Below are 14431 nucleotides of genomic sequence, written 5' to 3'. Positions count from 1 at the left end.
AAACCCCTATATGTATAAAGAAAAGTCAACTTCCCTCCTGCTGTGAGCACTCCTTGTCTCCCCGACAGCACAGGCAGGCTCCTGCAAGATTCCATCTTTTCATTTTTCTAAAAGTGTCAAAGTAGATTTGGGCTCTGTGGCTGGGTGAACAGAGAAGGAATACAGATTGGTCCCTCTCCTACACCTGCATGTGCATGCACACACACACGCACACACACACACACACACACACACACACACACACACACACACACACCAGAGTCCCTGTGTTGGTGGCTTTGCTTCAGATGACCAGGATGAATCAAAACCCAGGTTTCTAACAACACATCAGTTTGCACAGTGATTTTCTCCTAATTACTCTTCATCAAGGAAAAGCTGGTGCCCAGAAAACTTTGAAGATCCCCAGTGGTTCTCTGTACACAGAATAATAAATCCTGGAGGAGGGCCCATGGGAGAAGTTTCTTTAAATGGAGAGAGGGAGCGTGAATGTGTGTGTGTGTGTGTGTACACCCCCAGTGTGTATACTTGCGTGAAGTGGTAGCTGGAAGCCCCAAGCCCAAGAGGAGAAAGCTAAGAAGGGGGGATCTAGGGGTTCAGACTGGGAAGAGGGGATTGAGATGGGAGTGGGGGAGTGGATGGGGCTAAAGCTTGGGGTGAGGTACCAGGAAGGGCGTAAGAATTGTAGGTCTGGTGGAATGTCCTTTATTCTACCCATATGCCAAGCCACGTCCCTCCCCTCCTTCCAAATTCTACTCCAGCGTCACCTCCAGTCTCATCCATCTTACTTGAGTTATTCTAGTTCCTCCAAAGAATTGCCTTTAGCGCACACATATTCTCTGAACATCTGTAGCTGATTATGTGCAGACTTTAGCTGTTTAGATATGATTTGTGCTAATATGTGTATGAGGGTGTCCTGTTTCCTCTTCCTCACCCTCTTTTCCTCCCACTTCATAGGAGCCTTGAGGTCAAGGACAAGCCTCTTTTTTCCCTCAAATTTTATAGTACTTAATATGTTCTTGACACTTGATGGCAACTTAATAAATACTGATGACCGACTCTTCTTACAGGGTTAAGCAAGACATTAACCCCAGTTGTATGATTATGGTTATTTTTGGAGATCCTAAATGACTCACTTTAATAATAAAATACCTCAAGAAATCCCAAACTAAGAGCTTTGGGCTGATGCAGGACAATGTCCCAGTTACAGCGGAGCTGCGTTTGCAAACCCTGGAGACTTTGGCCAGACCACATGCCTAAGCCTACTGAACAGTAGCTCCCCACCCCACGCCCATCCTCGCCCCGTCACACCCCCCAGCCCAGGACCCTCCCCGCAGTCTGAGCCCCTAGACCTTCCTTATTAGCTTTCTTCTCTCTGGCTTAGGACTTCTGAAAACTGTTTTCAGTTGAATGCTGGATGTTTTCAAAGAAACTCCACCTAAGGATAGGGCCCCGCAAACAGCTGGGGCCATGACTGCACTGCCCACAACTTCTGCACAGCCTTTCCTGGCCACGTTCTGAGAAACATGAGGAGCGCTCCAGCCACATGATCCCTCAGAAGTTTTCAGGTTTGGAGGATGACTTCAGGCCCAGGCAGCAAAGCTGATTTCAGGTTAACTTGTGCTTCCCGTGAGCGTCCAGCCTGGGAGGACGCTCCCCTCTCCCCATGCCCCACCCCGTACTTCCTTGGGCAGCATCAGATTACCAATCAAGACAGGCCCAGCTCTCCTCTCCTGATATATCCATGTCACCTATCATCTTACTCTACTGAAAGAGAAAAGGGAGTTGTTAGAAACTTTGGTTTTGCTTCTCCTGGCAGATGCTAGTGAAAGCAAACTCAGAGGCAACTTTCATCTCATCCAATTTCTAAGAGTAAGTGAGTATATGGGAAATGTCTGGATCATTACAAGGAGATCTGTGTCACCTCAACCCTCAACTTTTGAGTTTTAGAAAATCGCAAAAAAAAACCTCAGGCAAGATTTGAACCCATCTCGCTTCTCCCAGCTCTAAGCTCACTTCTGGCTGCGAATTCTATAATTCTCCAGTGCACTGAGAAAATACTTAGACACCGAGACTTATATGTGTACATGAATACACTAAACACACACACACACACACACACACACACACTCCCTTGCTTACCATCAGGAAGTTGGTGGAGCTGAGCAGGCAGGGCCCTGAAATAATTGTGAACCAATGCTTCCTGGGCGGAGACACGGGCTCTTGGAAAGCCTTTCAGCATTTGGGAGGCCAGGTCTTCAGCTTCCGGAGCCCTGTCTAACCTGGAAAAGTGAGAGAGAAAAAGAGTTTCTCCAGAGGCCTCACTTCTGAAAAATCAAGGGGGAAAGAAGAAAAGTAAAGAAAAGGACATGGCTAGAAGAGTTTCAAATAGAATTTTTCTGGGACTAGTAAAGTTGATGGCAAGTTGAAACTCTTACCTGTCCTGTTACTAAGATTAAGGGAAATTTTCAGCATTGCCACCATTCAGCCCCCACCCCCGCCCCCTCCACCGTGGCTCTCGGTACCAGGTGTACATAAAGGACCTGGAATTGTAATAATAGAAACAGAAATATATAATTAAGGATTCTTCTTTGAGGGACACAGCGGCCTCTAGCAAGCAGAAAAGCCCAGATGGAAATATGTTCCAAGGGTGGCAAGCACAGAATCCTAGGAGGGGAAGAGGGAAAGAGGAGACTCTGGAGGGTGAAACTTGGGTGGAAAAAACCCTTATTTACAGTGTTTCTGAAGCTCAGCTCCCAGGGTTTGTCTCTAGGAAGCTCTATTGGTTTCCCCTGAGATAGAGCATAGGCAAGAAAGATAATTAAGTACCCAGATTACAGTAAGGACAAATCCTCAAGTTGACCTTATGTTGAATTATAAATTTGGAGTTGAGCAAATCCATTAGCTGAGCAACTACTATGTAGGCGGTTGGATCTGGGAGATGCAGGGAAGCTGTCTTCTGGCAGCTTAATCTCGCAGAGGAGTCAGACACTAATCAAATGGTCATACTAATGCATAAGCACAATTGGGAAGAAAAAGGTCCAGACTTGGGAGGTGGTCAGGGAGAACTTTCCCGAGGAAGCAGCATTTGAGCTGAGAGCTGAAGACCTGGGGCAGGGGAGGGGCAGGCGTTGCAGACCCCCAGGGTGGGAGGGAGAAGAGTTATTTTAAAGAAAGGAAGAAAGGCCAGTTTGCTGGCCTGGAACAAAGAGGAGAGGGGCCTGATATGAAGCTGGGGAGGGTGGCAAGGGTCTGACCCTGCAGGCCCTGTGGGTCTTCCATGCTTCCTATTTACTTACAGTGGCTGAAAGTCTTTGCTAATCTAGTGCCAGTCATTTAAGTACACCCATCTCTAGAGCCCACAGACAGGTTTACAAGTGGAAAGCACAAGACAGAAAACTGTGCTGATCCCGAGAGACAGTTAACTGCCGAACTGATGCCTGACATTCAGAATTCAGTTGCATGGCCATGCAACTCCCCAATTAAGCAAAAACAGATGAGCTTCCTTAAGGTTGAATGTACATACCAACCTGAAGCGAGAAACAGATACCCTTTCCCTCCCCAGGTGCCATGATGCAGTGATGCAGGAAGCCCTGGCCCAGAGTTGGAATTTGCCTAATTTTTGCATAAGATTTGCATAAAAAACTTTCAGGTATCTGACTCCCATGACATAAAACTCTTTCTGCAAACAGATAACTGACTCTACCCTCAAACTCAAGAGTAAATGCTTCACAGACTTAAAATAGAGAAGAAATCTGCATATCCCCGGTCCTTGCAAATTTCCAGGCCAGCTGGAAGAGAAGGGAACCAGGGGTGGAGGCCTGCTTAGTAGTTTGTGACCTGAAGTGCTGGCGGGTCTTTTCTCCATCTAGGGTGCCCTGCCCAGGCGCAGATTTTCAGGGCCAATGAAATAGGAGTCCAGAGTGCAGAAGCTGGTTCACATCAGCAGGACCCAGGACCCGTCTGGAAGGAGACTCAGGGAAAATCTGTTTTCACTACAGGGTGGTGGAGTGGGATGCATGCCGAAATTAGGGCCTGAAACGTCTCTGAACTTCCGGGGGTGGCCGGGTGGACAGGTGATTACGGGCGGGTGGGGGGGGGGGGGACACAATGCATCCGCCTCCACACTGCACCCCAGTCAGAGATGTGTTTCCTTGGTACACTCCCACCCAGCTTGCTCATAACAACTGAATTGTTACAGAACTGCTCTGGAGAAGGGGCTTAGGGGCTGCGATCTCATTGGGCAAGGAAGGCTAGGGGACTTGTTCCAACCCGTGTTAGTTCGGGCGTACATACTGGTTTCATTTAGACTGTATCTAGGTGGGGTGGCTGCCGAAGCCAAGAAAGGCTGATGGAGCTTACGGGGCTTGTGGGGACACATAGAAGCAGAGCAGGGCACTTGCGGCGGACAAACGAAAGAAAGGAGAGTGGGAACCGGTCAGTAATAGGGAGACTTCTTCTTGAGGACTTTCCTCTTCAACTAACCAACCTTCCCCCGACCCCACCCCACCCCCCGGCCCCCGCCCTTCCCACGAGGTTGTGTCAAGGCTTTTAGTGGCGTTGGGACTTATTTCAATCTCACGGCCTCCAAACTGTGACCGCCGTCACCTACTTCTGCTCCTCAGCGGGCAGAGGCGGAGTACACGCATGAATGAAGGCTTTTCCTCGGGTGAGACCATTTCACATTGGTCTTCCCCGTATAAACCAAATACGTGCCCTCCTGACTACGAGCCTTTACTAGTAGCACAGTAAAGGCTTATAGTAGGACCACCTGATCTGGACACGCATCCTAAGAATCTCCACCTTGCTATGATCTCTTATTTGGGAGCTGAGAAAAGAGCCCTAGGGATACAGATGTTGCTTCTTTGGGCACAAATGTTAATTTACCTCCATGTTTGTATAATTCTGCTTCTTTCTGCCATCTATAGTCTTGTTCACTATCCATTGCCTTTATTGGCACATTTCTACAATTTTCCACCTCCTCTAACTCCTACCCGAACAATTCTTCACTGGTTACAACCCCTGCTTTGGAAATGAAAGTTGACAATTGAAAAGCGAACATCGCAAAATTAATTTGCCTACTAGCACACTTCCATATAGGCTAAATGTTAATAGATATTATTTGTTAGGCTTGTGATATTAGCTATGGAACATGCCAGGAGTACCTTGCAAAGTTAAGAGAACCTACCACCCAATTAATGGGAGTCTGTTAATAAAGACAAAGAATCCTCTGGTGAACCTCTCCTACTAGTAACATTTCCAGAAGTGAGAAGCGTTCCATTGCCAGAATAATACGTTTGTTGTAGAACACTTAGAAAATGCAGAGAAAGAAAACTGAAGCTATCTCATCACTCTGAGATGACCCTTTTCACTCAAAGATAATCACCATTGTTTTAGTGTTTATTTATTCTTTAGTCCTTTATTTTTATACAGATATATTTTTTGTTTTACAAAAAAATGGGATCATACTCTACATGCTGTTCAACCTACTTTTTGCACTTGACTGTCTTGATCATCTTCCCAGGACTTTGAATAGCCTTCTGGGACATAGTTTTAATGACTGCAGAGCATTTCGCTATGTAGCGATACCATAGTCCACATAGCCAAACGCTTATTGAAGTTGTTTCCTTTCTTGTTGGGGTGTAAGGGGCTACTATTAAAATCATGCTGTGACAAATATCCTCAAATATAAATCATTGCGTACTTGTGCAATAATTTCCTTAGTATAAATTCTGGAAATTGAAATTCCCAGGTTGAAGGATACTATACGACATGTTAAATTTTTTTTTTTTTTTGCGGTACACAGGCCTCTCACTGTTGTGGCTTCTCCCGTTGCGGAGCACAGGCTCCGGACGCACAGGCTCCAGCGGCCATGGCTCACGGGCGCAGCCACTCCGCGGCATGTGGGGTCTTCCCAGACCGGGGCATGAACCCGTGTCCCCTGCATCGGCAGGCGGACTCTCAACCACTGCGCCACCAGGGAAGCCCTCTAAATTTTTTGATTATCAGCTAGTTGTCCCAATTTCCATTTCCACCAGCATTCCAGGAGAGCTCCTGTCTGTGTGTGCATAGAAGACAAATTCATTCCAGCCAACCTGAATTGCCACGGGCCCCACTGCTCATGATAGTGGTAAAAGGATTATAAGTGTAAATCAATCCTGAAAGATGTGCTGGGTGTGAGGACATCCACATTTAATTTTAGAAGTCCAGAACAGAAACATGAACAATAAAAAGTTACTCAACATATCTGGAATCTGGTGGCTTTCAGGGGCCTAAGGCAACAGCCTTGATTTCTCTGCACAGCCTGGCTCTGAGTATAAAACTCTCCCACTGCCATTGCTGCCAGCAGGTTGATGGGGGAAGGGCTTTATCTGTTTGCAGCACAAGGCTGGTCACGGTGAGTTCAGCTGGGTTCTTTGTTGTTTTCCCCTAGATCCATAGAAAGAGAAAAAGGGCAGGGATAGAGTGGTCACTTTCTTTTTTCCAATTTTTCAATTTGTTTTTATTTTGAAGTGATTTTAAGTTTACAGAAGAGTTTCAGGAGTAATAGTTGTATGTTTCACTAGCTTCCCCTAATGTTAACATTTCAGATAGTCATAGTAAAATTATCAAAACTAAGTAATTAATAGGCAATATTATTAACTAAACTGCAGACTTTATTCAAATATTGGTTTTTTTCGATGGTGACCTTTTTGTTGTTGTTGTTTCAGGAGAGTGGGTACTTTTTTAGTGCTGTCAGTTTAGGATGTGGTAAAGCAGATATCCCTAATAAGAAATATCTCCAACAGGGCTTCCCTGGTGGCACAGTCGTTGAGAGTCCGCCTGCTGATGCAGGGGACGCGGGTTCGTGCCCCGGTCCGGGAAGATCCCACATGCCGTGGAGCGGCTAGGCCCGTGAGCCATGGCCGCTGAGCCTGTGCATCCGGAGCCTGTGCTCCGCAACGGGAGAGGCCACAACAGTGAGAGGCCCGCGTATCAAAAAAAGAAAAAAAGAAATATCTCCAACACTAGAAGGAAACATCAGAGCATCAGAGAAGCTGTCCTATAATTTCCTAATCAGTCTAACGAGTGAGTGTGCACTTACTAGGCCCATGTTAATCGCGATCCCATCAAACCCCAGACAAGGCCTCGAGGTGCATTTCCAGTCCGCTCACAGTTCCTCTGCTCCTTGGCAGAAATATTGTAAAAAAGCCAGTGACAACAAGGCTGCTCTTTACTCATCACACTTGCAACTTGACTCAACTGACAAAGCCACAGAGACCTGGGTACCAGATGAAGCCCAGCCCTACCGCTTGCTTAGCTTGATGACTTTGGCCAAGTTATCGAACTTCCTTGAGGTTCAGTTTCCTTCTCTTTGAAATGGGAATGAGATTTGTGAGGCATAAGTGAAATAACATGTGCAGCCCCCTACTAGGCACACAGCAAGCATCCCACCTAACCTTAGTCCCCTTTCAATGACAAAGCCCTTCTCAGAGCCAAGAGTTTTCTCACGTGATAACTTAGGCCAGTGCTGTCTAATAGAACTTTCCGTGCTGATGGAAAAATCCTATTTCTGCCCCGTCCCATATGGTAGCCACTACTCACATGTGGCTACTGAGCCCTTCAAGTGTAGCTACTGCAACTGAGTAGCTAATGTTTTTTAACTGAAGTATAGTTGATTTACAATATTGTGTTTGCTTCAGGTGTACAGCGTAGTGATTCAGTTTTGGGGGTTTTGTTTTGCAGATTATATTCCATTCTAGGTTATTACAAGATATTGGATATAATTCCCTGTGCTATACAGTAAATCCTTGGAGTAACTGAATTTCAAATTTAATTTTAAATAATGTAAATTGAAATAGTCACATGTGGTTAGTGGCTACGGTATGAGACGGCACATCTCTAGACATTACTCCTTGCTTTGAGAATCTGAGCAAAGAGAAGCCAGGAGTCTGAGCTAAGGCAGAGGTATTGCTGGGAACGAGGCGGTGGGCCGAGGTGTTGCCTATGGTCAGAAAAGCCAGCGGGATGTTCAGCCAGTCCACGTCCTGCTCAGCCTAGAAAGAAGGGCTGGCTGGGCGGCTACAGGCGCTCTCTCCTGCCGTGAGACAGTGACAACAGCAGCAGTGCAGGGTAGTAAGGTGGCCTGCAGGTTTGGAGTTACCGTTTATTTTGGAAGCCAGTGGTGAAATGGAAGAAAGCCACAGGGCAGCATGAAAATCCAAATCCCTCGAGTTAGGGGTGAGGGAGCCTGACTACGCGGGCAAGAGGAAGTTTGCACGTCTTGCATGAAATGATAAACAGCAGCTCCCTGGAACCTGTCTCCAAAACAACGGCGAGGTTCAGGTGATACAGTGCGCGGACGCCCTGGGGAGAATCGTCCCTCCCAAAAAAAGATCCTTTGCTAGTTCATAGTTCTGTCTTCTGACCTATTTCACTCTTTGTGCTCTGATATCCACTCTCCGTGGAGGCTTTTTAAAGCACATGAACAGTAAGTATGGGGAAAAAAATCAAACAAACTTTGGTTGGGTTAAACCCTACCACATTTTCAGGGAAGAACAACGTTCAAACGTTCACTGAGGGTCTCTTTCTCTTCTCCCCACCTGCAGGAGGGTGTTTTTCTTTGACATTTGAGCCCCTTTCCCCTGTCTCTGATGTTTTTCTCACTGCCTTGTTTGTCTCCTCACTGAAGCAAAAAGAACAGAGCCTCGGCTAATTACTCTCAGATCAAATAATACTGGTTATTGTAATTGGTCATTGTCCGAAAACACTGAGTTCTTCTTAGCTCTGAGGTTGCCTGGCACGGCTTAGTTAGCTAACTATTCCGGGAATGTCTCTATTATCTGTTTTACTTTGCAAAAGAAACCGGGGACTTGTTGAAAGCTGGTAATAAAAGTCTGCCCTGGTCCGAGCCGAGGCTGCGTAGAGAGGGCCTGGGAAAGCGTGGCCTCCATGAATCACGTTGCCCCCCAACAGCTGCTCAGTGACATCATTTGGTTTCTGTGTCGGAGAATAATAAACCCACTAGGTCTTCTTACAGGCCAACGCTCCCTCGTTCTCAGGGCCTCGGGCAGGGTTGAGGGGCGCAAAACAATTTTAATGACCAAACTCACGGGAAGTAAAATGGTTCACAGAGAAAAACTAACAGACTCACAGGTGGCTGCCTGTCCAAGAGGCGTCTTCCTGGGGCTGAGGGCCCCCAGATCAAGGTGCTCAGGGGCTGGGTGTTCATCAGGTTGAGGCCCAGGGAAATGTCCCTTCAACCCTGCTGAAAGATAAGCTTTCCAAGGCGGTACTCACCGGTTGCAGACATTCTGAAGGCTCTGAGGCTTAGGCAGTGGGAACCATTCTGGAAAGCATACACAGACATGTTAAAAGACAAAAACAACCCTAAAATCCTGTTGCCAAAAATATTATTAAAATTCTAAATGCTCTTCTTGGCTTGGGGTAACAGGGAATTCAGTTATCAGGTAGGCAAACTAAATGAGTTTAAGTTTAAATGGAAGGTCACTATTCTGGGTTGAGTTGTGTCCTTCTCCCGAATTCATATGTCAAAGTCCTAGGCCCAAGTACCTCAGAATTTGACCTTATTTGGACACAGGGTCGTTGCAGATATTATTAGTAAAGATGAGGTCATTAGGGTGGACCTTAATTTAATATGACCAGGGTCTGAATAAAAAAGGAAATTTTGGACATAGAGACGGACATGTGTAGGGGAAGACAAAGAAGAGACAGGAGAAGACAGCATGTACAAGCCAAGGAGAGAGGCCTGAACAAATCCTTCCCTCAGAGCGCTCAGAAAGAACCAATCCTGCCAACACCTCAAGTTCAGATCTAGCCTCCAGAAGCGAGAGAGACGATACATTTCCGTGGCTTAAGCCACCCAGTTTGTAGTACTTTGTTACGGCATCCCTAGCAAACTAAAATAATCCAGTCACAATATTTAATGTCTGCTGTGTGCAGAACATGTGCCGAGTGCTGGGAGAATACAAAAGTAATCACAAGAAGCTTCCCCACTCCTACAGAGCTTACAATTCATTTGAGAGAACAAAACGTGCTTGCCCCACCCCCCTCCAAGAAAACTCCTGTGACAAATGAGGGGGCAAAGTCTTAAAAACTCAGAAGTGGTTAAAAAGTTAATGGGACTAATTTTATATGTCACTTACAGTAAAGGTGGAAGTGAATCCTGGCTTGAATAATCCAAAATGGATGATAATAAGATTTGTAATTTTCTTTGGAGCACTCTTTACAACATTACATGTGGATACATGTGTTTCTATTTTTTTTTGGATACTGACACTATTTAACCCAAAATAAAACCACTATAAAAGGAGACAATTTCTTATTCATTCAAGAAATACCAATTAAATGCTTACTCTGTGTACGGGTGCTAAAAGGGGCTACAAGGATGTAAGCTTCTGTTGCTTATCAAATCCTTCTATTTCCGACTCCAAATTGAGAAAAGAGTATTTCAACTCTCATGTAAAAGGATGTTTTTGCTTTATATTTTCCTTGGGCCTGAAATGTAATTCTCTTGGTTTTAAAAGCTCTCTTCTTCCAGCTCCTATAGGAATGGAATACAGCAAGACTGTTTATCTAACAAAGAATTTAATCATAGTTGGGCAAAAGATGGTTTTGACAATACTGACCTTTTCATGTCTGTATGTATATAGAAAAAGCCCTGGAAGACCACTCACCTGATCGTGATAATGGTCACTAGGGCTTACCCTTCTCACTTCTATGCTAATTTTCTTAAATTTATTTATTTTTAAATAAAAAGCACATATTACTTGTCTAACTTCAAAAAATATGTTCAATTAAAGATGGACATTATGCTGTTAAGAGTTGTAGAATGAAAGCTGTGATCAAAGAACATGATTTAAGCTGAGTTTTCAAGGTCAGATGCAATCAAATGTGAACTACTCTGCTGGCAGTATTTTTTTAAAATAAATTTATTTATTTTTGGCTGTGTTGGGTCTTCGTTGCTGCGCGCGGGCTTTCTCTAGTTGCGGCGAGCGGGGGCTACTATTCGTTGCTGAGCCAGGGCTTCTCATTGTGGTGGCTTCTCTTGTTGGGGAGCATGGGCTCCAGGTGCGGGCTTCAGTAGTTGTGGCTCGTGGGCTTTAGAGAGCAGGTTCAGTAGTTGTGGCTCAGGGGCTTATTTGCTCCGCAGCATGTGGGATCTTCCCGGACTCGGGCTTGAACCCACGTCCCCTGCATTGGCAGGCGGATTCTTAACCACTGCGCCACCAGGAAAGCCCTCTGCTGGTGTTTAATAGTCCCAGGTGGGCACTAAGGGAAGCACTTGCCTATACCGGTTATTTACTCTCTCTTCAGGTGATTGTGTCTAAATTTAAATGACCAGTAAAGATAAGAATACCTGGCATTTGTTCAGAATGTTTATTTCCAAACCACTTTTTGCTGCCTACTGACAGTTTTCCCTGGCTAAACAAAATTAAAGTATATCCTCATTCAGTCATATCCCAATTTCCAATTGATATAGTGAGATCCATTTCAATGCTCTCCCATGTTTTGTTTTTATGTGCTGGGGGTTTTGGCCTTTAGTATTTTAATACAATTGCTGGCTTTAGTGTTGTTCTTGTGGAACATGGGTTTGGAATTAGCTGAATTAGGGTTTGAACACTGAACCTAGGGATTGAAACTACTGCTTCAAGTTCACTGTGACCTTAATTAAGCAAGATACTTTCGCCATGGCCAGCCTGTTTCCAATAACTCAAGTTGGAGGTCATAGTCGCCTCACAAGGACTAAGTGATTTGTTGAATTTATGGATGCAGTGAGATAACGAATGTAAGGTGCTGGCCTCAGAGCATTAAGTAAATCCTATTTCCTTCTCCTTCTTTCTCTTCCTTTGAAAAGTGATGGGCAATGCAAACTATGTGTAGTTGGGACCTGGACTTGGTTTTTTTTTTTTGTGGTACGCAGGCCTCTCACCGTTGTGGCCTCTCCCGTTGCGGAGCACAGGCTCTGGACACGCAGGCTCAGCAGCCATGGCTCACGGGCCCAGCCGCTCTGCGGCATGTGGGATCTTCCCGGACCGGGGCATGAACCCGCGTCCGCTGCATCGGCAGGCGGACTCTCAACCACTGCGCCACCAGGGAAGCCCGGAGCGAGATAATTATAGCTCCTACTGCACAGGGTTGTGGTGAGAATTAGAGCAGTGAGTGAAGTATAAGTATTTCCTCATCCTTTGCCTTTTTACCTTCTGCCTCTTTCTCTTGTTTTATGTACCATGTATTTCTCCTTTCAGGTTTCAATAAGGTTTCTGCTTATTGTTCTCCTTGGACACCCATAATTTGCTGTTTCACTCTACTGAAATTCTAATGTGTTGCAAGCTTGAGTTCGTACAAGCCTAGCTTAATTTCTTTTGAGTTTTCAGTGTGGGCCAGAGGTGTGTGCCTTAGCTCTGTGGTGTAGTAACATGAACACAAGCCCAGGCTTAAATCTCCTTTCTGCCACTTATGAGCTCTGGGCTTTGGGGGAAATTACTTCACCTCTCTGGTTAAGTAACTCAGAAGTTTCTCAATCTGTAAAGTGGGAACACTTTTCCAGTTGCCTGGGAGAATTAGATAAGATTAAGCACTTGGCCTGTAGTAGGGGCTCAATCAATGTTAGTCTTATTCCTTTTTCTTTTTCTTCTTCTTGTTTCTACCTCTCATTTTGGAGAAGCAATCTGGTCTCACACAAATGGTCCTCAAGCCAAGCAGCATACTAGCATCACCTGGGAGAGTTTTTGAACCAAAAGGAGGCGCTGGCTTCACCCCACAGAGTCTAATTCAACGAGCCTGGGGAGGGCCCAGCATTGGTCGGTTGTTGTGTTGTTACGTTTAATGGTCTCCAGATGTTTCTAGAGTGGCACTAAATGAGGCAAAGGACACTGGTCTATCAAGGAGGGCAGGGTCGACCAGCAACTCCCAGCAACTCCTACACACTTCTCTGGGGCTCATTTCCTCAAGTAGGCTTGTGAAAATTCAGTTAATCAATGTACATAAAAATCGCAGAACACCGTGTCTGATGCATACTTCACATGTTTTTCAAGGATGTGAAAGAGGAAGCATGATGAAGGAAAAAAATCATTCCTCGTAAATTCTACCAGTAGAGGTTGACTTGTAAGAGTTGGCCCCAGGGCTTCCCTGGTGGTGCGTGGTTGAGAGTCTGCCTGCCGATGCAGGGGACATGGGTTCGTGCCCCGGTCCAGGAAGATCCCACATGCCGCAGAGCGGCTGGGCCCGTGAGCCATGGCCGCTGAGCCTGCGCGTCCGGAGCCTGTGCTCCACAACGGGAGAGGCCACAACAGTGAGAGGCCCTCGTACCACATTAAAAAAAAAAAAGTTGGCCCCAGGAGGCAACGTGACAACATTGAACTTGAGGTTCCGTGTCTTGCATAGACTGTGCCTGACTCTCTTCCCACACCTATTTTGTAGCTATGTTAGCCCAGATAGAGGATTGAGGTGTCCAGCGTCAGCCAGGTTGCTGGTTATGAAGCAGAGCCAAAGCCCAGCGCCCGTTTGTGGCCAGCCCTCTGCTCTTATGCAGATAACCTGATGCTGGGTGACCTTGCCTCCTTCCCATTGATTTTTCCCAGTAGTTAAACCGCAAGCGGATCAATGAGAGAATGATCCACAAACAGGCATTTTACCCAGCGCCATTTCAAGAGAAGTCTGTTTCTCTGGCTTCAGTAGCCTCTCAAATCGTAGGTCTGTAGGTAGCTTATTTCCCCTCTCCTTCCAAAGATGATGGTTAATCATTAGACCAGATTCCTCTCCATCTCCTCCTTCTGCAGTTCTCTTTAAAGGAGTTCTCGTTTGAGTTCAGTTGGAATTTGAGGCAGGAAGAGCAAAGTAAACATTGCTTTTGTAAAAGCCAAGTTTAAAAGCTGAACATTTTAATTTCCCAACTGAACAGAGTAAAAGTAAAATGAGGGCCAAACTGTTGCTACCATAGTAAAATAATGCATTTTTTCATAAACCTTTAAGAAAGCTCATTTCACAACTGATTCAAGTCAATAGAGATTTGTTGGTTGGTTGATAAAATATCACCAGGACCATTTTGAGCCTTAGCTCAAAGTGAAACATTTTCCAGTTACTATAGTCTTTACCACAATCCCCCTAAGGTTATCTTATAGTGCGGTCTACTGAACTACACCTCTGGAATTTCCCCGGAACACAATGCATTCTTGAGATACCATATATTTAGATAGTTGATAATGCTGTTAGCCTTACTGCGCTATCTCAAGCAGGAACTTTAAAGCGGCTTTGCAAAAATCTGTAGCTCTTCTACCTCACCCTCAGCCTCACCCCAGATATACACACTCAAGCCCTCACAGCTGCTCGCCTCCCTCTTCCTCAGGTAGCTAGCTTAGTCTTTTGCTCAAGGAGTCTGAACTTGGCATTCCTGTTTGAGTGTCATCGGGACACCAAAAGCCAGTGCTCTCAC

At 45.6% G+C, this 14431-nt stretch overlaps 1 protein-coding gene across 2 annotated transcripts in view; it reads right to left on the bottom strand.

Annotated features, from left to right (window-relative positions):
- Window positions 1-14431, bottom strand: part of CDK15 (cyclin dependent kinase 15) — an 86499-nt gene that overhangs the window by 8545 nt on the left and 63523 nt on the right. For both annotated transcript variants that reach the window (XM_065880639.1, XM_065880640.1), the window contains exons 11-12: window positions 9277-9325; window positions 2140-2279 (exon numbers count right to left, since the gene is read on the bottom strand). In XM_065880639.1, coding sequence (XP_065736711.1) covers window positions 2140-2279; window positions 9277-9325 — 189 coding nt within the window. The remainder of the gene's footprint in view (window positions 1-2139; window positions 2280-9276; window positions 9326-14431) is intronic.

This window comes from Phocoena phocoena, chromosome 7, assembly GCF_963924675.1.
Source record: "Phocoena phocoena chromosome 7, mPhoPho1.1, whole genome shotgun sequence".
NCBI lineage: Eukaryota > Metazoa > Chordata > Mammalia > Artiodactyla > Phocoenidae > Phocoena > Phocoena phocoena.
This window is presented reverse-complemented; position numbering and strand designations above follow the sequence as displayed.